At 44.4% G+C, this 23,947-nt stretch overlaps 2 protein-coding genes across 2 annotated transcripts; both read right to left on the minus strand.

The window, feature by feature from the left end:
• Window positions 1-18: 18 nt before the first annotated feature.
• LOC129837348 (cathepsin S-like) lies at window positions 19-9,961 on the minus strand. Its single transcript, XM_055903444.1, has 8 exons — window positions 9,869-9,961; window positions 8,929-9,053; window positions 8,348-8,470; window positions 7,578-7,730; window positions 5,156-5,380; window positions 4,829-4,994; window positions 4,509-4,611; window positions 19-496 (listed from the first exon to the last, which is right to left on the minus strand). The coding sequence occupies exons 2-8, from the start codon at window positions 9,049-9,051 to the stop codon at window positions 397-399; spliced, it is 993 nt and encodes a 330-aa protein (XP_055759419.1). The 5' UTR covers window positions 9,052-9,053; window positions 9,869-9,961; the 3' UTR covers window positions 19-396.
• Window positions 9,962-10,768: 807 nt separating this feature from the next.
• LOC129837493 (cathepsin K-like) lies at window positions 10,769-19,543 on the minus strand. The gene is made up of 8 exons (XM_055903702.1): window positions 19,359-19,543; window positions 16,655-16,781; window positions 15,732-15,854; window positions 14,619-14,771; window positions 13,565-13,783; window positions 11,728-11,893; window positions 11,495-11,603; window positions 10,769-11,379 (listed from the first exon to the last, which is right to left on the minus strand). Exons 2-8 carry the CDS (start codon window positions 16,778-16,780, stop codon window positions 11,280-11,282), a joined length of 996 nt encoding a protein of 331 aa, XP_055759677.1. The 5' UTR covers window position 16,781; window positions 19,359-19,543; the 3' UTR covers window positions 10,769-11,279.
• Window positions 19,544-23,947: the final 4,404 nt, after the last annotated feature.

Genomic DNA, 23,947 nt, shown 5'->3' on the forward strand with positions numbered 1-23,947 from the left:
TAATTCAATTCAAATCAGTTCTTTAAAAGTTATATTTATTTGATGACAAAATATACTTTGATTTAAGTAAGTATGTAGCCTTGCACGACCCTTGGCTTGTGTGAGCCAGAACAGCTCATAGGAGCAGGAGCCTATCTCCGGTTTCTGTAGCGTGAGGCAGCTTGATGTACAGTACACCCCCTGGATGCTGGCTACAGTGATAATGTAGATAATCACATTTGACTCATACATGATTTGTAAAAACACTTCTTAAGAAGTACTGTCTATATAGACAGAAAGTGATAGAAAATGAAATGGTAAAAACAACACTAAAACAATGGAGGAAGTAAAAATGAATTACATTAAATTAATAAAAGGGCTCAGCTTTTCCAGTTAGGCCACTTTGATTGGCAGGAGTTACATGACAGGGTAGCACCCATACAAGGCGATGCCACACTGGTTGTCCTTGTTGCGTGACATCCGTATATATCCCTGGTCTCCCCACGATAAGCTCCAGCTAGACAGAGGGTGAGGAAGATTGAAACATATTTCCAATGAACATCAATACTCAATAAACTAGGGGTCTAGCTTTTCTTGCCAAGGCACCCCTTCCCAGGCAAACCGGCGACCCAGGGACCCCCTCCCAGGCAAACCGGCGACCCAGGCACCCCTTCCCAGTCAAACCGGCGACCCAGGGAGCCCCTCCCAGGCAAACCGGAGACCCAGGGACCCCCTCCCAGGCAAACCGGCGACCCAGGGACCCCATCATACGTTAGTAACAAAATAAATCACCTGTCTTGTCTTATCATCAGGTGAATCATAATGGAATAGATTTGGTAGATCGTTTTTCAGTATTTTGACTTCCCCACATTAGAATTGTAAGAGGAAATGTAAACTCTAGCATTGCCTATTAGCTAGAAAGGTAACTCTAAACACATTTTCGCTAAGAGCAGCTATTTAGCTGTTAAACAAAGGTTAGCCAGCCATGTATGTCCAAGTCAAGAAAGTTTACCAGCAGCTAGCTGACTAAACTCAACTCCATGGTAAAGGAAGTTTCTGATAAACTCCACCAACGGAGTTGAGCAGAGACCAGGCTTTGTGAAATTCAGCTCCGACTACATTGATTCGCTCAAGGTCAATACTTTAAAAAAAAGTCAATTCTGAAACGCTTACCTTGTACCTATGTTCGTCCTCTGTAGTTATGGGACTTCCTTTTTCAATGAATGTTAATCAAATACAACCACCGACTGTTTGCTCGTTTCTGTTTCTCGAAGATGGCAACTCAGCTTGAATGTGCATGTGCCAATTGAATCTCCGATGATGTTGGCCTAGATTGTGCAATTGGATTGGAAATGAGCATTTGTAGACCTAGGCCTACTTCATCTGAGATTCAACTGGCACATGCACATTCACGCTAAGTTGCCATCTTCGAGAAAACAGTCAGTGTATTGTATTTGATTTACATTTATAGAATAAAATATGGATTTCATCAAACAAAGAAAGACACACAACTACAGAGGACAAACATAGCTAGGTACAAGGTAAGCGTTTCATAATTACAATTTTTGAAGTATTGACCTTGGGCAAATAGATGTAGTCAGTGCTTAAATGTAGTCAGAGTTTACAGATGTAGTCAGAGCTTAAATTCCCCAAAGCCTGTTCTCTGCTCAACTCCGTTGGTGGTGTTAATCAGAAACCTCCGTCACCGTGGAGTTGAGTTTAGTCAGCTAAAAATCAGCCAGCGACACTTGCCGTACTGGTAGCCTATTCGCGGGAGCTTTTTCAAAGCCTATGTTCGATACTCCAGTGAGTGTAATTGGCTCCAATCAGAGTAATTTGGTCAATATTAGGAGTTGAGAGATAAAGTTGACATTATTAAATTGAACAAAAATACAAGAGAAATTGTGGTCACACCAGATACAGACTGGTTTCCATGCCCCTACCTTTTTTTAAGGTATCTGTGACCAACAGATGCATATCTGCATTCCTAGTCATGTGAAATTCATAGATCAGGGCCTATGTCACGTTCCTGACCTGTTTTCTGTTGTTTTGTATGTGTGTGATGGTCAGGGCGTGAGTTTTGGGTGGGCAGTCTATGTTTTCTGTTTCTATGTTGGTTTTGGGTTGCCTGGTATGGCTCTTAATTAGAGGCAGGTGTTTTGCGTTTTCCCCTAATTGAGAGTCATATTAAGGTAGGGTGTTCTCACTGTTTGTTTGTGGGTGATTGTCTCCTGTGTCAGTGTCTGTATGTTACACCACACAGGACTGTTCCGGTTTTTGTTAGTTCGTTCGTTTTATGTAGTCTGTTTTCCTGGTTCATGCGTTCTTCACGTTGTATGTAAGTTCGTGTCCAGGTCTGTCTACATTCGTTTATTTGTTTTGTAATTATTCAAGTGTTTGTCGTGTTTTTCCGTTTTGTCTATTAAATCATTATGTATTCACAACCCGCTGCATTTTGGTCAAATCCCTGCTACTCCTCTTCGGATGAGGAGAAGGAGGAAGCCCGTTACAGAATCACCCACCAAACCCGGATCAAGCAGCGGGTTAAAGGACAGCGCACAAAGCAGGATTTCTGGTCTTGGGAGGAGATCATGGAAGGAAAGGGACCATGGGCTAAAGTTGAAGTTAATCACCGCCCATGGGAACAGTGGAGTGTCGCCGCCCCAAAGCGGAGCTGGAGGCAGCGAAAGCGGAGAGGCGACGTTATGAGGAGGCAGCACGGAAGCAAGGCTGGAAGCCCGCAAGTACTACCCAAAAATTTCTTGGGGGGGGGGTAAGAGGTAGTGGGCCGAGGGCAGGTAGGAGACCTGCGCCCACTTCCCAGGCTAACCGTGGAGAGCGGGAGTACGGGCAGACACCATGTTACGCAGTAGAGCGCACGGTGTCTCCTGTACGGGTGCATTGCCCAGTGCGGGTTATTCCACCTCCCCGCACTGGTAGGGCTAGATTGGGCATTGAGCCAAATGTCATGAGGCCGGCCCTACAGAGCCCTGTACGCACTGTTCCTTCTCCCCGCACTCGCCCGGAGGTGCGTGCCCTCAGCCCGGTACCTCCAGTTCCGGTACCACGCACCAGGCCTATAGTGCGCTTCGAGAAGTCAGTGTGCCCTGTCCCTGCTCCCCGCACTAGCCTTGAAGTGCGTGCCGTCATCCCGGTACCTCCAGTTCCGGCACCACGCACCAGGCCTACTGTGCGCCTCAGCAGGGCAGAGTCGGCCGTCTGCCCAGCGCCGTCTGAGCCATCTGTCTGCCCAGCGCCGTCTGAGCCATCTGTCTGCCCAGCGCCGTCTGAGCCATCTGTCTGCCCAGCGCCGTCTGAGCCGTCTGTCTGCCCAGCGCCGTCTGAGCCGTCTGTCTGCCCAGCGCCGTCTGAGCCGTCTGTCTGCCCAGCGCCGTCTGAGCCGTCTGTCTGCCCAGCGCCGTCTGAGCCGTCTGTCTGCCCAGCGCCGTCTGAGCCGTCTGTCTGCCCAGCGCCGTCTGAGCCGTCTGTCTGCCCAGCGCCGTCTGAGCCGTCTGTCTGCCCAGCGCCGTCTGAGCCGTCTGTCTGCCCAGCGCCGTCTGAGCCGTCTGTCTGCCCAGCGCCGTCTGAGCCGTCTGTCTGCCCAGCGCCGTCTGAGCCGTCTGTCTGCCCAGCGCCGTCTGAGCCGTCTGTCTGCCCAGCGCCGTCTGAGCCGTCTGTCTGCCCAGCGCCGTCTGAGCCGTCTGTCTGCCCAGCGCCGTCTGAGCCGTCCGTCTGCCACGAGCCATTAGAGCCGTCCGTCAGTCAGGAGCCGCCAGAGCCGTCCGTCAGTCAGGAGGTCTGTCTACATTCGTTTATTTGTTTTGTAATTATTCAAGTGTTTGTCGTGTTTTTCCGTTTTGTCTATTAAATCATTATGTATTCACAACCCGCTGCATTTTGGTCAAATCCCTGCTACTCCTCTTCGGATGAGGAGAAGGAGGAAGCCCGTTACAGCCTAAGGAATTTATTTAAATTGACTGATTTCCTTATATGAATTGTAACTCAGTAAAACCTTTTAAATTGTTGCATGTTTTGTTTTTATTTTTGTTCAGTGTAGAAATAATATATTCTCCTCTTTTCTACAGTAGGTATGTTGTTTATTCTGTTGTTGCTAGAGATATTCATAAAAACATTGGGGGGGGGAATGATATTAAAATGATTATTTTGGCGGACCCCTTGCAGTAACGCTAAGGGGCCGCAGAACCCCGGTTGAATAACCCCACAATAAACAATAGCATTAACTCCCAAACTACCAAGGTTAATTTGTCTAAAGCCCAATTTTAGTTTTACTTTCTCTTTCCACTTCCCTTTTTACCCTTCACCATGGTCCTGTTTTTTGTAATAAAACAAAGGAGCAGATGGAGGTTTGAAAAGGGGAATCAAGTTAGATACTAAGTCCACTTGGAGGATCTTTTCATCTCAGCTCTGAACAGTAGCCCTGTTTGACTAAATATCTAGATACAGAACAACAGAAGAGCAGATGGAGCTTTGAAGATGGAAACTCTGAGTGAAGTTCTAAATCCCCTTACCTGTTCTTCACCAGCCAGTAATCCTGCCCGTCCAAAGTACCGTACCCCACAGCAAGGACCGCATGGTTTATCTTCTTTGTGCAAGTTGGATCATTGTAAACTCCTACAATGATACATGGGTTGGACAATGACAAGTCAATCCTCAATATATATGCATTTCTCCACAAGTCAAAGCCCAGCAGTTGACCATAAAGTGGACAATTACACAATAAAAGCCACATTGTTTCAGATTTAGATATACATGACCAATGTCAAGACCATACTGTCCTTAAAATGTAAAAAAAAATGACCCAAGAAGTTGAAATGAAGTTTTTCCGTACCACTGCGATAGAAGGTAAAAAGAGGTCGGGTGGCGTCAATGGCAACAGAGATGGGTCCGATGGTGGCCAGAGCTTCTTTCAGTACCCCCTCATCCCCCTCAGGTAGAAAGCTGTACCTGGAACAGTTTGCAGCACGCTGAGCAGGGTTGTAGCTACACTGTTGTTGCTAACAGGGGAGACAAGACAACAAAGGGGTCAGATACTACTGCACAAGGCTAATGTGGCGTGGGAAATAAGCTACAACCAGCTAGTTACTGCAGCTACTTACCAAGGGCAGCTGACCCCAGCTACACACTATTAATACTGTTAATACTAGTTTATACTCACCACTCCCTTGTAGGGGTAGGATTGGTCAGAGTCAATGCCCTGGTTGTCGATGACATACTGGAAGGCCTGGCTCATGAAGCCACCATTGCAGCCCTTGTTGCCGTATTTGGAGGAGCAGTCCACCAGGTTCTGGGAGCTGATGTCTATCAGTTTACCTGTGGTCTTCATCAGCTGGCCCTCCAGGGCTCCGACAGAGCTGAATGCCCAGCAGGAGCCACAGGAGCCCTATGAACGAGACAGAAGCAATCCCCATCTAATACCTGGATAAAGTTCATTTGAGAGTCCTATTAGTAATACATTATTTTACAGTACTGTTTCATTATTATTAAATCTACAATAAATTATGTGGTAGCAATGTTTGCTGAAACGTGCAATATAATTAAAAGGAAAAAGTGCAATATAATTCACAACTTGGTGTCAAATAGTGCCTAGTGGTGCTTGATTCAGTTCTCACAGTACCCCAAAAGTAATTATTTTACTATGTAATACAGAAACATTTTACTGGAACAATAAAGTGTAACTGAAATGTTCATGTTATGTAAACGTGCAGCGCTTGTCATTCAGTGGTTTTAAACTTGCACACCCTAGCACTTAGGCCAACGACTACCTCACAAAAAAGGAACTCATTCAACAACTGAGAACAAGGAAGAGGCCTACAGTAAACAAACAGAGGAAGTAAGACCTGAAAAGAGACAGCTCTGACATCCTGATATCAGTTATTATCCTGTAACAACATCTTTAATTAATCCCAAGGATATTTACCAGTAGTTAAAAAAGATAATACATATAATTTATGATATACATACAACAGTACACATGTACACAAATGTTATTTGATATATTTATTAGGATCCCCATTAGCCGACGCCAATGACGACAGCTAGTCTTACTGCTGTCCAACACAGACGAAAGACTTTACAATTTGCCAGTTTGGACACAGCTCCTCATTCCAGGGTTTTTCTTTATTTTTACTATTTTCTATATTGTAGAATAATAGTGAAGACATCAAAACTATGAAATAACACATATGGAATCATATAGTAACCCAAAAAGTGTTAAAAAAATCTAAATATATGTTATATTTGAGATTCTTCAAAGTAGCCACCCTTCGCCTTGATGACAGCTTTGCACACTCTTGGCATTCTCTCAACCAGCTTCATGAGGTTGTTACCTGGAATGCATTTCAATTAGCAGGTGGAATTTATTTCCTTCTTAATGCGTTTGAGCCAATCAGTTGTGTTGTGACAAGGTACAATAGTAGTGATATACAGAAAAAAACAATAAACGGTGTGATGAAACTGGCTCTCATGAGGACCGCCACAGGAAAGGAAGACCCAGAGATACCTCTGCTGCAGATGATAAGCGTATTAGTTACCAGCCTCAGAAATTGCAGCCCAAGTAAATGCTTCACAGAGTTCAAGTAAGAGACACATCTCAACAGACTGTGTGAATCAGGCCTTCATAATCGAATTTCTGCAAAGAAACCACTACTAAAGGACACCAACAAGAAGAAGAGACTTGCTTGGGCCAAGAAACACGAGCAATGGACATTAGACCAGTGGAAATCTGTCCTTTGGTCTGATGAGTCCAAATTTGATATTTTTGGTTCCAAACGCCATGTCTTTGTGAGACGTAGAGCAGGTGAACGTATGATCTCTGCATGTGTGGTTTCCACCATGAAGAAGGTAGGAGGAGGTGTGATGGTATGAGTGGGCTTTGCTGGTGACACTGTCAGTGATTTGTTAAGAATTCAAAGCACACTTAACCAGTATGGCTACCACAGCATTCTGCAGCGATACGCCATCCCATCTGGTTTGCGCTTAGTGGGACTATCATTTGTTTTCAACAGGACAATGACCCAACACACCTCCAGGCTGCATAAGGGCTATTTGACCAAGAAGTAGAGTGATGGAGTGCTGCATCAGATGACCTGACCTCCACAATCACCCAACCTCAACCCAATTGAGATGGTTTGGGATGAATTGGACTGCATTTAAGGAAAGCAGCCAACAAGTGCTCAGCAAATGTGGCAACTCCTTCAAGACTGTTGGAAAAGCATTCCAGGTGAAGCTGGTTGAGAGAAAGCCAAGCGTGTGGAAAGCTGTCATCAAGGCAAAGGGTGGCTACCTTGAAGAATCTAAAAAGTACCACTTTTTTGGTTACTACATGATTAGATATGTGTTATTTCATAGTTTTGATGTCTTCAATACTATTTTACAAATGAGAAAATAGTAAAAATAAAGACAACCTTGAATAAGTAGGTGTGTCCAAACTTTTGACTGGTACTGTATATTTAAAAACATTAACATGCAGTGTGTGTGTGTGCATCTATCAGTTATACATACATGTCAGTACATAAAGGAGCAGACACAAACCGCACTGACCGCATCTGTTCACACAAACCGCAGCTGTTCCTCATTACCTGCATTTTGACTTCAGTGACGTAGCCCTTCTCTCTCCAGTCAAAGGTATCAGGTATGGGGGCAGCGGAGGATCCTACAAATGCAGAGGGCTCCCTCTTGAGGTCAGCAGGAACACGCAATGAGGCAAAAGACTGGGCAATCTCTTCCTGGGTCTGAAAATGGTTGACAAGAGAGGCAACACGTTGACCAGACTGAGCATTTAAAGAGCACTTACTGTAATCAGCATAATAAATCCATCCCATGAACTCAAGGCTACATCAACTGGAGGAAGATGCACGTTGAAACAGGATAATAAATACATTTAAAGGCACATAGTGCAATGTGATGATACTTTTACTTGCATATTTACAGAAAACAAATCAGATGCGTACTCATGAAAGGGTGCATCCACTTGTTAAACATACTAGAGGCATAAGGAAGTATATTTGCAGTCACGCTCATTAATCACTAAGATTAGGAATGAATGCATGCACTGTCTTGTCTTCAGGAAACCAGTTTAGCAACATTTCAACACCTATTGGCCAAGAGAATTGAACACCGGGAAAAAAATGACAAAGGAACTCAACAAAGTAAATAGTCATTCCTTGATGTAAACCAGGTCTGACTGCAATACCTACTGAAAGCAGGCCTTTTTTTGGAATCATATTCCATACACGCACTATCAAACTTTTATGGAATCAGGCCAAGGTAGGTACTAAATTTACCTACAATTTCAGATATCAGAGTTCCAAACTGGCCCTTGGATTTGTCAGTGACCTGAGGCCCTCACCATGTCCCCCATGTGATTCATGCCCAGGTCATAGGTGTGCATGTCCATGGACGCCTCCAGGTTGTGGAGGCTGATCAGCTGAAGATTCCTCTCCCAGACCTCCCTTCGGCCCAGCTCCTCAATCTACACAGTATCCACACACACAGGGGTAGAACAATCTCAGTCAATGACTTGTAAAACAATACACTTTCAAATATGTAAACCACACAGGTTGAATCACAATGCATTCAGTGCTAGCTAGTTAGATGGGGTGGCAGGTAGCCTAGTGGTTAGAGTGTTGGACTTGTAACCGAAAGGTTGCTAGATTGAATCCCTGAGCTGACAAGGTAAAAATCTGTCATTCTGCCCCTGAACAAGGCAGTTAACCCACTGTTCCTGGGCTGTCATTGAAAATAAATATTTGCTCTTAACTGACTTGACAAGTTAAATAAAGGTAAAAAAAATAATCTTTTAAATGTATGTGGGAAAGGTGGTGGTACTTTCAACCTATACAGCAAACAGAACCTGTCTAAATGCCACTATTGTAGCAGCTTGGCCTTATCGTAGCCAAAACATATTGTAACGATGCTGGTTCACCTCACCTCAGTCTGGTAGTTCTTGCCATGTGTCTTCTTCCACATCTTCCAGTGCTGTTCCAGCATTGGGTCAAACAGGGCAACTGCTGTGCCACATAGTACAGCGAGCAGCAGGTTCCACAACATCATGCCTGCACAGAAAATAGACAAGTATTATTCAACCAGGAGGCAATTATATTGTACTGTTTCATTGTGTATCCAAATAAGGAAGTAATAGTGTGTGACTCAATTAAGTTTAAGTTGCGCAAATAAGTTTACTGGGACAGGAACTACTGTAGCCTATACACAATGAGTCAGCTTGTCACAAGACTAACCATCAACGGGTATTGAAACTGTTGCGCAAACAAACTGTTGATCAAGAGTCTTTAACGCTGATCAAATAAATAACTCCATCACTCAGATTCTACAAAAACGTTGCATATAGAAAAATAAAAAATAAAAAATTCAATACGAAGCTTCAGTGTTCAAGATTAGGCTATCGGACGTACCGGTGTTGTTAACCCATCTCTACTGCGAAAAAGAAAGCCCAAAAACTGGTCAAATTATATCACTTCATAAAAATTAAGCAAATTGTGTCGTTGGATAGGCTTATTATTTAGTTAAATATGTATCTCAGTAGGTTTGCCACTAGGCTATCAGTAGAAATTATCTAGTTTATGAAACTGTACAACTCATTAATGTGATGTTGTCCAAGTTACAAAAAAGGTTGTAATGAAAAGAGGAATTCGACAATTTCACAGAAGGAAGAAAACATAAATACATGAATGGTTATAAGCAAATAATGTTGCACTGACATATTAAAAACGAAAGTAAAACGAATGCTTTATGAACATGCTTCAATAAGGTCAAGTTAAAACAACATTCCTAATTAAACGAGTCTAGCTAATTACATTATGAACTTGAAATAGTCGTATCTGCCTCGACTGAAAACGGAGAAACGTTTTACCTTGTAAAACTCGGTTGCACCTGATGATGACTTCAGAGGGAGCAAGGCGCGTCAATTGATTTCAGTGGGATCTGTTTTCCTGCTTGATATATATTTGTGAAAGTCATGTGGTAGAACTTCCTCATTGACCATTTATTTTGTGTCATCTATAAATGTCTATGTTGACCATGCTAAAATACTATTTCTCATAGCATTTAAAAACAATGCTATAGACCCCTTAATTAGAATGTATATGACTTCTATGAAGGATAGGGGGAAAATATAAAAATATATAGGCAGATATCATACTGACTAGTAGCCAGCCCACTGTTCTTAAATATTTGTTAAAATATATAAACAATTAGGGTTAAGTGACTTGCTTGAGGGCACATCTACAGATGTTTCACTTAGTTGGCTTAGGGATTCAAACCAGCAACCTTTTGGTTACTGGCCCATTGCTCTTAACAGTCTGCCAATCTCTTTTTTAAACATTGCAATCAGTGTATTTATAAACATTACATTTAATCAATGCTACATTAACTATTCAGGAGCTTTCATCTGATTTTAAGACTAGATCACAGGAAGTCTGTTGTTTGAGGGGGTGAGTCTGAGGCAGGAAGAGATGTTAATGTTTATTGTCATTGTCTCTCTATCTCAGGACCTCAAGAGGGCTTCTAATCTATACTGTATTCATCATCATCAGATTTAACAGTCAACACAAATACATGTATGATTATTTCATATTGTTGTGTATGTATACATACAGCACTGCAAAAGGGTACACTGAGTGAAATTTGATTTGAGATACTTAATATAGCCAAAAACCTCAGGAACCTTAATCTTCCTTTTTCAGTTTGTCTTTCTTTCTTTCTTTCTTTCACTTCTCTTCCCTTCAATGGGGAAATGTACAGGCACACACAGTCACATTTCAAATGAATCAACTTTTATTCCATTTAATAGAAAACAATGTTACAATTCAATCATCAGAATTTGGTGTAAAAGTGCTGAACAATAAAATAAAAGTCAACATCATCAAAAAACCCACCAGGAGCAATCTTGATCAACATACACTTACATTTACTAAGTTTAAGCCATTTTTGTATTGACAGGAAAGTGAGACAAAACTCCCATTGCACAGCAATGTTACCTGACCTGACACACTGAATACAACCTATGTAAATGCTGTGCACTACACACATTCCTCATCACAATCACAGTTGTTCCACTGTAGATCAGACTACAATTGAGTCTGGCAGTTTGAAGATATAACACTAAGACTTGAGTAGGTTGCAAAAAAACTCTGGGATACCCAAACCTCCAGACTATATGAATGTGCTATTCGAGAAAGATAGTGTTATTTTCTGTATTGGGTGTAGTCATTGATATGTGGTTTGGCTTCCCTGCCTCCATGGTGCCCTCTGCCGCTTGGTGTTCACATGATGGGGTAACTGGCCAGGTTGGCAATGCCACATGCATTCCCACGATTACGTGCCATCATGATGTAGCCCTGTTTGCCCCAGCTCTCGCTCCAGCTGTTAGAGAGGAGGGGGAGACAGAGAGAGAAAGAATCGTGATTTAGAAAAAATACATTTCAAGCCAACAGTGTGAAACGTGTTACCTGAATAAGCCCAGTGCATTGTGACCCACCTGTTTTTGACGATCCAGAATTTTTCACCCTTGGCAGTTTGTCCATAGCCCACTGCAAGCACGGCGTGGTTGATGTCATCCTTGTTGCAGTTGGGATCGTAGTACACACCTGAGTAAATGACAATGTAAAGGAATGAGCTTCAAGAGAAGCGCTTTAGCATGTGTCGTGTGTTAAACCACTACAAGTGGTTGATTATTCTATCCATGGTTCTTGGAGGCAGAATATCACTCACCTCTCTGGTAGAACTGGAAGCTGGAGAGGGTGGCATCGATGCCCACAGCCACAGGCCCCACTTTGGCTACAGCCTTGGTCAGTGCATGCTCGTCTCCCTCAGGGATCTCCTTGAACCCGCGACACTGAGCACCCATGCCAGACGCGTTGTAGGCACACTGCTCATCCTGTAGACAGAGTGGTAGACATGGATCGGTTTATTTATGATTCAGATTCTGATTGTTTAATAGTCACATGTAAAGGGTTGCAGGTGTGGTTGCAAGGTAAAGTGAAAACCTTAGGCTGTGAGCTCCATCATGCAGGACTAGTGAAATAAAATAATGAAAATGGTTATAAAAACATTAGAAATAGCACTATATACATAATAACAACCGTGGCAGTGATGAATAAATAAATGTCCATTGGGGTGGAGGCAGAGTAAAGACTGTTGGGGGGGGGGTAGAATGACCACAGTGGCAGCAGCATTATGATCATTGGTGAAATGAAAACCCAAAAGTTATAATATACATATTAACAACTGCAACAGTGATGAATGTCGTTTGGGTGGGGGCAGAGTAAAATCCGTTAGGGTGGGAGCAGCAGGAGAAAGAATGTCCATAGGGGGAGTAGCAGGTAAGGTAAGTGAGAGTTGAGGGTGTGGGGGGATGTCCATGGGGGGAGTAACAGGGGTGAGGGAGCAGGTAGCTGACTAGTAGTGGTGGCTATTCAGCAGCCTGATGCCATTGGCCAGTCTTTCAGTTTTTGCCATGATGCTTCTGTACTGTCCGCGTCTGAGTGATTGAAGAGGGGAGAACAGTGCGTGGCTTGGATGGCTGGGGTCCCTGATGATCTTCTTGGCCTTCCTGAGACACCTGGTGTTGTAGGTGTCCTGTAGGGCAGGCAATGTGCACCCAATGGTGTGTTTGGCTGCACGTATCACCCTCTGAACAGCCTTGTGGTCCGGGGTGGTGGAGTTGCCGTACCATGCTGTGATGCAGCCCGACAGTATGCTCTCGATGGTGCTTCTGTAGAACACTGTGAAGTTATTCAGTATCCTGAGGTTGAAGAGTCGCTGCTTTCTTCACTACGGTGTTCGTGTGGTTAGACCATTTCAGGTTCTCTGAGATGACCGTCTCCACGGCAGACCGTCGCCACGGTGGCCCTGTTGATGGGGATGGTGGCGTGTCCAGCCTGGTTTCTCTTGAAGTCCACAATCAGCTCCTTTGTTTTGCTAACGTTGAGGGAGAGGTTGTTTAAATGGCACCACGCCGTAAGAATACCTACATCCTCCCTGTAGGCTGTCTCATTGTTGTTGGTGATCAGGCCTACTGACTTTACACTATAGCTGGTCTTGGTGCTATGTTACTACTGTACATTGCTAGCAAATTACAAATTACTTTCATAGCACCTTGGTAGTGGTGTGTTCTATATATCATAGGAAAATGTGGACAACTACAGATGTGGTAAAGAAAGAATTGCATGAGTGTTATGTTTTTTACATGCAAGCAAATTACAAAAAAATATGGAAGTGAGCCGAGTATTTGTGTTGTTTGTAGTTAGGCCATTGGAGAATACATAAGACCATGGACGTCACCACTTCCCGGAATTGGCCCAAAAAATAAATTTTAGCACTTTTTGGTTAACCGCATGTGATTATTAGCTTGTTTTGGTTAAAGAGCATGTGATGTGATAGCTCAATCAGAAACTGCAAATGTCATCCAGCACATTCCAACTCACCTGACGTGTTGTAAGAAAACGCTGACTGAAAATGTAATTTCAACAAACTAAAACAGCTGTTTGGCGAACAACTAAAACAACAGTCACATTCTGTTTCAATGTCAGCGAAACCATGCCCCTACCTGGCCAAGGTAAGGGTAAGCCTCCTCTGTGTCGATGCCTCCGTTTTCCTCAACGTATTCGAAGGCGTTGGTCATGTAGCCTCCACCACAGCCATTGTTCTCAGTGACACAGTCCACCAGGTTCTGGGGGCTGAGGTCTATCAGTTTGCCTGTGGTCTTTGCCAGCTGGCCCTCCAGGGCCCCAGCAGAGCTGAAGGCCCAGCAGGAGCCACAGGAGAGCTGAGAAAGAGAGGACATAAAACATTTACAGAGCTGTCAGAGCTGCCTTCTCCAATTTGTCCATAAGGTGGTACACTTTGACAAAGAGTCAAAGGCCCTGATTGAAAAAAAGCTTTCAGAGGGTTTGAGCAAATGTTTTTTTCGTCTGGCCTCAGAACTTCTGTAGTTATCTTATTCACCACTAGAGGGTAGACATACTGCACTTACGCCTCACTATCTATCACATCCCCCCTGAACCTGACAGCTCTTTGGTGATACCACAGACTATTAGTGCTCATGTAAAGTGACCTAATGTTCATTAGATGAATGGTATAAATCTAGGGCTAATCTCCTAGTGTTCCCTGGTAGCAAATATGTACTCCACATTTCAGCCTGGGTACTTAATGTACCACTTAACTAAATTCCATGTTTACATAAATAATAAATAATGCCTTAGTGTCCAATTAGATCATAATGTGCAATTACCTTTCATGATCAAACACATTCTTTACTTGTCTAAGTCAATTAGACAAACCATGGGTTTTTATTGTTCTAGACAGGTTACGTGACTGTACTGTAACTGTGATCATTTTCTACCCCAAGAAAACAAAGAGGCCTGATTTAACTGACTGAAAGCAAAGAGGAATATGAAATCAGTTCTTTATAACCCAGTGTTTCCCCTAAACATTTTCAGATGGCACCCCGCCTAGACTGTTGCTCTCGACCTAAAACCATTATTTTGGCCTCAATTAAGCTTGATTGAACATTTTGGTGCAACAAATCTAGGAAATAAGAAATACATCTAGGGGAAACACTGGACTTGAGTGACAGCTCTTTGTTGTTCGCATCCTCTAACCTGGTTCTTGACTGGGGTCACCATGCCCTTCTTGCGGTAGTCGATGGACCTGGGGAGCTTCACCACATTGTTGCCAGGGATCCAGGTGTTGCTACGGTTCCTGTTCATGGGCACCTGAAGGCCAGTAAGCTTCGCAACTATCTCCTCTGATGTCTGGGGAGAGGAGAGGAATGAGGATGAGGGAATTATGCATGCATAGCAATAGACTATGACCCATTTACCCACTATAAGTAGGGATATGTGTTTCCATGTTTATAGTCCAGCAGTTATCACATAGATAGATCAATGGCTTATTAATCCCATTGGAGATCATGAAATACATATATATATTTTTTTAAACAGACACATTTGACATAATTCTAAACCCACCATGCCCTGACACGAGTACGAGTGCTGAAACATGTTAGGTTACTGCTAGTCTCTGTAAAACTGGAAGTACTATACATCCTTCTTTTATTTACAGCGTATCTCAATATAGAAGTTAAACTGACATTCAGATAAACGGATCTCTGGGTACTCCGATGGATAATAAATGGACAAAGCATTAATGAGTGGCATAGAAGCCAAGCAGTAAAAGCCAAGCAGCTATATATCAGGTTGCTTTTCCCTACCATTTTAATCTACAGCCCGTTCAAGGAGTTCAAGTCTCCCGCTAACACAGTCATCACTCATGACCCAACCTGACATGCATGTCACAGCTAGGGGTAGATTTAATGGTCACTAACCTAACACCCTCCCTTTTAATCAGTAGGCCATTGTATAAGTAAAAACACAGATGACTGTGCTCTGTCTGCATCAGATAAAAGTCACTACTCTGTCCTGTGCTTGATCTTGTTTGTGAAATAAAACCATAAATAAAACCTGTGGGACATTCTCCTATTTGAAACACTTACCCAAAATGATAAGTCGTGGACAGTAGGGAGACACTGATTAGAAAGTATAACCGAGGACAGCAAACACAAAATAGTTTCCCGCTGACATATCATTCCAGAAGTATGTTTCCACATGGAGTTACTTAGACCGTTTTCAGACCCTCCCTTTTTGGTGTGCTTTTTCTCCATGTATGCAACAACAACAAAAAACGCCCATAGAGGATGTGGCTCACTAACTCACCATGTCTCCCAGGTGGTTCATGCCCAGCTCGTACGAGTGAATGCCCAGAGCGGCCTCCTCATTGTGGGCTTCGATCAGACGCACGTTCTTCTCCCAGATGGTTCTACGGATCACCTCCTCCCCCTTCCATGAAAACATCAACAAAACACGACTGTCAATCATACAGCTGGCCTTTCATGTGTTCTTTGGTCCCTGTGCTCACAGTCTCCACAGTGCAACTGAACATATAGACACAAAATGGTGGAGGTGAAAGGTAGTTAGGAAAATATTTATTGTCAACTCTTTACAGATTCTTCGATCACTCATTACAGTGTGTGAGGAATGATGCTTCAAAGCTGGATGTAGTAGGGGAAAAAGTGCTGTTCTGTGTTTTCTGCTGACTGCTGAGGAATGTGCTGACCGCAAATTGTGGGACACACACATCCTGAAGCAGTGAGGCCCAAACATAATCTTATAAGGTCAAGTTATCTTATACCACTGAAATACTTGTGTCCCTAACAGCTTGGCTGTTAACTCTTTACTGTAAAAACAAGGAAGTTGAAATTCTGAACGGAGGACTGGTTCTCATGTTTCCTGATTTTCTTGCTTGCAAGGTATCATAACAAAACATTTCAAGCGCAAACAACACATACAGAAGTTTTCCACAATAGTTTGTAAACTATTGACTTAAAGATAACATTGTTCTTATACGTATAAGTGAAACACTATATTATAACAAATTGCATAATGATGAATAGTTTTGATATTCAAAAGCTTTTTTCACCATCAAAGCAAATAAGAAACATCATAAATATTTGCTATCCAAGGTTGAGGTAATCGTTCTGTAATTGCTAACTTTAGGAGGAGGAACGGGCAGAATTTAAACAAAAAGCACTGCATAAATGTGAGTAGTTAGCCAGGCAGCCAGAAAGACAGACACTCACCAGGCCGTTGTACTCTCTCAGGTGGGTGGTCTTCCAGGAGTCCCACTGTGCGTCCAGTGACATCTCATTCAGGGGATGGGCTAGGACTGAGCCCAAGAGCAACAGTACACAACCACACAGCAGCATTCTGGGAAAAGACAAAAGGGCTGCTTTAGTCATTGATGTATAATACATATTACATTGATAAAGAAAATTAGATAATTGCATTATATTTCTACATTTACATATTGCGGCAGCACCTAAGAGTCTAGACCAGGGGTTCTTAAACTTTTTCAGCCTGGGACCCAAATGAGAAATTCTGTGTTTTCCTGGTACCCAAGCTTAGGAAAATATGCAACTATACATAAATATTGGTACATTTCATTGCAATTATGCCTAAAACAAACACAATATAGACAAAAACAAATAACAATGGAATTAAATATCCATATAAATATATATTGATGTTTATTTTCCTCCATTAAAAACACTCTTACATATCTGTCTAGGTTGGAACTGTTGCTGCTAAAATACAATAAATAATTTGAATTCTAACTGGAATAAACTGATTGATCACATCACAGATGAATAACAGAACGCACACACAGGCTCAGTCTTTGAGAGTGCAACCCTAAGTAACAGTACAGATTAAAAATGATCAGGCCTACTGTACATCTTACTGTAGAAATCATTGTTGAAAGAAAGTCTGGGTTGGAACTGTTGCTGTTAAAATACAATAAATATTTTTTATTCTCAACTGGAATAAACTGATTGATCACATCACACAGATGTAGACCAGAAAACACACACACACACACACACACACACACACACACACACACACACACACACACACACACACACACACACACACACACACACACACACACTCCTAATGAGAGCATGTCTTGACAGTGTAATACTGAGGTCATGCTCAGCCTTGAAACTGTTTCTGTACTTGTTTTTTAAGTATGTCACAGTTGAGGACCCTGACTCGCATAGGTATGTGGTGCCAAACTGGACCAGAACATCTACTGCTTTCTCAGTCAGGCAGGAGACTGCTTCCTGTTGTAGATGAACAACCCAGAACTGTGAGTGTGTTTGCCTCAAAAAGCATCTCGTTTCAATCCGTTTATTCCAGTTAAGAATACAAATTATTATTGTATTTTAACAGCAACAGTTCCAACCTAGACTAGTTTCCAACAATAATTTCTACAGTAAGATGTACAGTAGGCCTGATCATTTTTCATCTTCATCTGTACTGTTACTAGGGTTGCACTATCAGTAGCTAGCTTGCTTTGGTGAATGTTAGCTATTAGCTGTGTACAAGTCCAGGGGATTGTTTGAAAGAGAAACTCACATCTACTACTATGAGAGTTAGTTAGTACTCCCTTATGTCTGCTTATCATCACCTGTTATAAAATGACAACAAGGCCATGCTAGCTGACTTACTTTTCCACTGTCGAAGCACTGTTTCCTGAAGCATTCTGCCCTGTTCTGAAATAACTCCCTGGGTTTACCATCATGCTGTGGATGTTTGGTCAGGACGTGTCGTTTTATTAATTTGTTCGTTATGAGAGACTCATTACTAAGCACTTCCACACACAAAACACATTGTGGGCGCTCCTCGTTATATGTTTGTATGAAAGAGAGAGAAACTCGTCGCTGTATGTGCGTTTCATGACAACTGAGCTCAGTCAGAACTTGTGGCTAGCATGACTCCATTTGATGATAGCGGTGAATGATGGCGAGTGGGAATAACAAGACAGTGGCTGACAGCGCATAATCTGCAGCTGAACGACAGCGCTGCATCGTGTGTGTCGCGGAGTGATCTTCAAGAAAACTGCAGAAAAAAATACCCAGTACACCGCGAAGCACACGCAGATGCACTTGGCCAAATCAATTCCAGTAATTAATGAAATAATTATAAATTTACTCTGACACGTCGCGATCCACCATTAACAGGTTAGCGTCCCACTTCGGGTCACGACCCATACTTTAAGAAAGGCTGGTCTAGGCAATACCAAAGACGGACACTAATTACAGTACAAATACAGAAATGGATGTTGACTTTCATACTGACAACATAACATGCATAAGAGAGCTGAAGTACATTGAGTTTCAATTCATATTTTTCTGGCTCCGCCTCATTATTAAGTGGTAACATAACAAAAGACAGTACCTCTATGTTCTATGGGAAATTCCTCAGATCATTCATAGGGAACTTCATGTTACTGTATAAACCTTTGCTGCACAGTAATAATGCTAGCAACTAATGATTTACTCAATGTCTAATATTCCCATTGTTTCATGGTGCTATAAATTAATGTAGGCTATACAGGCTATAAAGGTTTCATAATTAACTCGATGAACAGTTTCATTTATATGATAACTGTTTGGCTACACCATGACCAAAGTGCATTTGTTGCAAACAGCATATATAGTAAGTACACTTATAATCACATCACTGCTCTGCAAGGTTTTCGCTATAAAACAAACGAATCCTACTATTTGTCAAAACGCAGTGATTACCAATGTTATTTTTACTTAACTCCTCCGATGTGGTAAATTGTTTTATAAAAACATAAAATCCCAAGTGAAACTGAAAGTTCTAATGAACATAGTTCTACAAAATGACAGTGTAAAAAATAATGTAGGCATAAAGGCAACATCAAAAGTTTGCCGATTTAAGAAATAGAAAAAATGGGGAGTTGGCGAATTCTACCTTGGTTGTAGACTTGGAGAGAAGGTGTCGGATGAATTCCTTTGACCAGTTGTTTCCCTGCGATGAAGTAGGTCGCTGTGTGAGTAGTTATATAGTCTGGAGTTTGAGGAAGTGCGACGGGAGCTCGGAGTTTAGGAGGGGGAAAAGTTTCAGTAAAGGGGAATTACATCTGGAATCGCTCATCTAAAGGAGCCAGCCAGATGATGTCAGGTGTCAGATTTCAGGAGCGTCTCTAACTTCAAAGTCAATATTTAACATTGCAATAGGCCTTTATTCATTGCAAACATTTATCTCAAACGCATATGTTTATGACAAGCGTATGACGATTATTTGAATTAAAAGATGTAGGCAAGCAGTATCCTCTTACTGTATATTTAGAAGATTCAGGAAAAAAAAGAAAATTAATGATTGTATATCAAACAACTAAATATGTGTATAATATTTCTTATTTCAGAATGAGCCTACGTTGTAAATTACTTAATGGAGTAATGCAAAATAATTCTAGGCATGCTGTAAATCAGAGGTAAAATTGAGGGTATGTTGTGAGTGGGGTGGTGTTGTCTGGTGGTGGGGGGGATATGCCATTTGGATAACTTTGGACCTTCACTTTGGATAGCTGAAACAAAGTTGAATTTTTCCATGTGACTCAAATCAGAGTTAAGTATAATACATACAAAAGTTTCAAGGTGGCCTCTCTATATAGAATATTAAATACTGTCTGTGGTAAATCCCAACAATTCTATGCTATGGTCCCCCCTTCTGCATATGATCACGATTGCTCTGTTTTTGGAGTGGGTACTTCCCTGTGTTAGTCAACCCCCCATGGTCCTGAGCCAATGTGTCAGGACTGTGTATATATCAGACATGACTCTACATGCTTAAATCACCCCTTAAAAAAGAATGCATCTTGTGACATACACTCAACAATGATAACACTAAACTGCATGTTGATTACTCACACTTTTTCATGTAAAATGGGGCCCTATTCAACCCAAACTATTCTTCCTGTGCTGAATGAATTCATGTTTGAGTGGATTTCCTGTCACGACTTCCGCCAAAGTTGGTCCCTCTCCTTGTTCGGGCGGCGTTTGGTGGTCGAAGTCACCGACCTTCTAGCCATCGCTGATCCACTTTTCATTTTCCATTGGTTTTGTCTTGTCTTCCATCACACCTGGTTCCAATTCCATCAATTACATGTTGTGTATTTAACCCTCTGTTCCCCCCCATGTCCTTGTCCGTAATTGTTTCTTGTAGTGCTTGTGCATGGTATGCTGGTATTACCGGGTTTTGTTTGACCCATTCATTGTATTGTTCTGTTGACAGTGGTTTATGGATATTAAACGACACCGTTGTGAATCAGTTTTCGCTCTCCTGCACCTGACTTCTCTGCTGCCAGTACGCACCTCACTACAGAATTACAGACCAAAACTATGGAGTCAGCAGGAGCAGGTACCCGGGTATAGGGGTGGAGGAGCGTGTCCGGGAGCACGCAGCAATGCTCCACCATCTTGGCACCGCCATGGACCGCGTTGTCCAGACAATGGACCACCAGGAGAAACAGAGAGTCCTTCCAGTGCCTCCACCAGCACAACCGGGGTCTCCCCTGAGCGCCCCTCTTCCTCCTGGTCCCAGTGGGATTCGTCTCTCCCTGCCCAAGGAATACGACGGGAAGGCTGCGAACAGCCAGGGGTTCCTTTTACAACTAGACCTATACCTGGCCACCGTCCACCCGGTTCCATCGGGCCGTGAGAGGGTGTCCGCCCTCGTCTCGTGCCTCACAGGGAAAGCCCTGGAGTGGGCCAACACCCTTGTGGAGAGAGGGAGATGCGGCGTTGGACCAGTTTGAGGAGTTCACCCGCCCGAGGGTAGAGAGGCGGGTGAACGTCTCTTCCATCTGAGGCAGGAGACGAGGAGCGCCCAGGAGTTTGTCCTGGAGTTTAGGACCCTGGCTGACGGCGCGGGATGGAACGACAGGGCCCTGATCGACCATAACCGCTGCAGTCTCTGCAAGGACGTCCGTCGGGAATTGGCCTGCAGAGACACCACCCTCACGTTCGACCAGCTGGTGGACCTGTCCATCCGGCTGGACAACCTGCTGGCTACCCGCGGACGTTCAGATCGGGGTCTGGTGGTTCCATCCTCCCGCACCCCGTCTCCGATACCCATGGAGCTGGGAGGGGCGGTGCGCAGGGAGACCGGAGGGGGTTCCAGCTCATGCACCATCTGTGGCCGCAGAGGTCACACTGCCGGTCAGTGCCGGGTTGGTTCCTCTGGGGATCGAGGCAGCAGGCAGGGCGCTCTGGCGTCACCCCAGGCCGGCACCCAGAGCCCTCTGTTGCACATATGTTTGTGTATGTCACTTTCCCTGAGTTTTCCCCGCATTCGCAGCATAAGGCGCTCGTCGATTCAGGCGCGGCTGTGAATTTTATTGATAGAGCGTTAGCCCATAGTTTAGGGATCCCCATTGTTCCCGTGGCTGTGCCCTTCCCCGTTCACGCCTTAGATAGTCGACCATTAGGGTCAGGGTTGATTAGGGAGAAACACCGCTCCTTTGGGCATGGTGACGCAGGGGGGTCACAAGGAGAGAATTAGTCTCTTCCTTATTGACTCTCCTGCGTTTCCCGTGGTCCTGGGCCTACCCTGGTTAGCTTGTCATAACCCCACTGTTTCTTGGCCACAGAGGGCTCTCACGGGGTGGTTGCGAGAGTGCTTGGGTAGGTGTTTAGGGGTTTCCGTTGGTGTTACTACGGTGTAGAGTCCAGACCAGGTCTCCACCGTGCGCATTCCCCCTGAATATGCCGATTTGGCTCTCGCCTTCTACAAAAAGAAGGCGACTCATTTACCACCCCATCGACGGGGCGATTGTGCGATAAATCTCCTGGTAGACGCTGCACTTCCCAGGAGTCACATGTATCCCCTCTCACAGGCGGAGACGGAGGCTATGGAAACATATGTCGCCGAATCCCTGCGTCAGGGGTACATTCGGTCCTCCACTTCACCCGCCTCCTCGAGTTTCTTTTTTGTGAAGAAGAAGGAGGGAGGTCTGCGCCCGTGTATTGACTATCAGGGTCTGAATCAGATCACTGTGAGGTATAGTTACCCGCTACCGCTCATAGCCACAGCGATTGAGTCAATGCACGGGGCGCGCTTCTTCACCAAACTAGATCTCAGGAGCGCTTACAACCTGGTGCGTATCCGGGAGGGAGACGAGTGGAAGACGGCTTTCAGTACCACCTCAGGGCACTATGAGTACCTCGTCATGCCGTACGGGTTGATGAATGCGCCATCAGTCTTCCAAGCCTTTGTAGACAAGATTTTCAGGGACCTGCACGAGCAGGGTGTAGTGGTGTATATTGATGACATTTTGATATACTCCGCTACACGCGCCAAGCATGTGTCCCTGGTGCGCAGGGTGCTTGGTCGCCTGAAGGAGCATGACCTGTACGTCAAGGCTGAGAAATGCCTGTTCTTCCAACAGTCCGTCTCCTTCCTAGGGTATCGCATTTTCACCTCAGGGGTGGAGATGGAGAGTGACCGCATTTCAGCCGTGCGTAATTGGCCGACTCCCACCACGGTAAAGGAGGAGCAGCGGTTCTTAGGGTTTTCCAACTACTACCGGAGGTTTATCCGGGGTTTTGGTCAGGTAGAGGCTCCCATTACCTCACTGCTGAAAGGGGGCCCGGTACGCTTGCAGTGGTCAACTGAGGCGGCCTGGGCTTTTAGTCACCTGAGGGCTCTGTTTACCTCGACTCCCGTGCTGGCCGATCCAGATCCCTCTTTGGCGTTCATAGTGGAGGTGGACGCGTCTGAAGCTGGGATAGGAGCTGTGCTCTCTCAGCGCTTGGGTACGCCCCTGAAGCTCCGCCCCTGTGCCTTCTTCTCGAAGAAACTCAGCCCGACGGAGCGAAACTACGACGTGGGGGACCGGGAGCTGTTGGCTGTCGTCAAGGCCTTGAAGCCGTGGAGACATTGGCTTGAGGGCGCTAGACACCCTTTTCTCATCTGGACTGACCACCGCAATCTGGAGTACATCCGGGCAGTGAGGAGACTGAACCCTCGCCAGGCAAGGGGGGCCATGTTTTTCACCCGTTTTGTGTTTACCCTTTCCTACAGACCAGGCTCCCAGAATGTGAAGGCAGACGCATTGTCCCGGCTATATGACACAGAGGAGCGGCCCATGGATCCCACTCCCATACTCCCCGCCTCCTGCCTGGTGGCGCCGGTAGTGTGGGAGCTGGACACGGACATTGAGCAGGCGTTACGTGCAGAGCCCGCTCCCGTCCAGTGTCCCGCTGTCTGCTGTTCGTGACCGGTTGATCTATTGGGCCCACATGTCACCCTCCTCTGGTCATCCTGGGATCGGTCGGACAGTGCGCTGTTTGAGCAGGAGGTACTGGTGGCCTACCTTGGCTAAGGACGTGAGGGTTTATGTTTATTCCTGCTCGGTGTGAGCCCAGTGTAAGGTTCCTAGGCACATGCCCAGAGGTAAGCTACACCCCTTACCCGTTCCACACCGGCCTTGGTTGCACCTGTCGGTGGATTTTCTGACTGATCTTCCACCCTCACAGGGTAACACCGCGATCCTGGTC

The sequence above is a fragment of the Salvelinus fontinalis genome, chromosome 38 (assembly GCF_029448725.1).
Source record: "Salvelinus fontinalis isolate EN_2023a chromosome 38, ASM2944872v1, whole genome shotgun sequence".
In the NCBI taxonomy this organism is placed as follows: Eukaryota; Metazoa; Chordata; class Actinopteri; order Salmoniformes; family Salmonidae; genus Salvelinus; species Salvelinus fontinalis.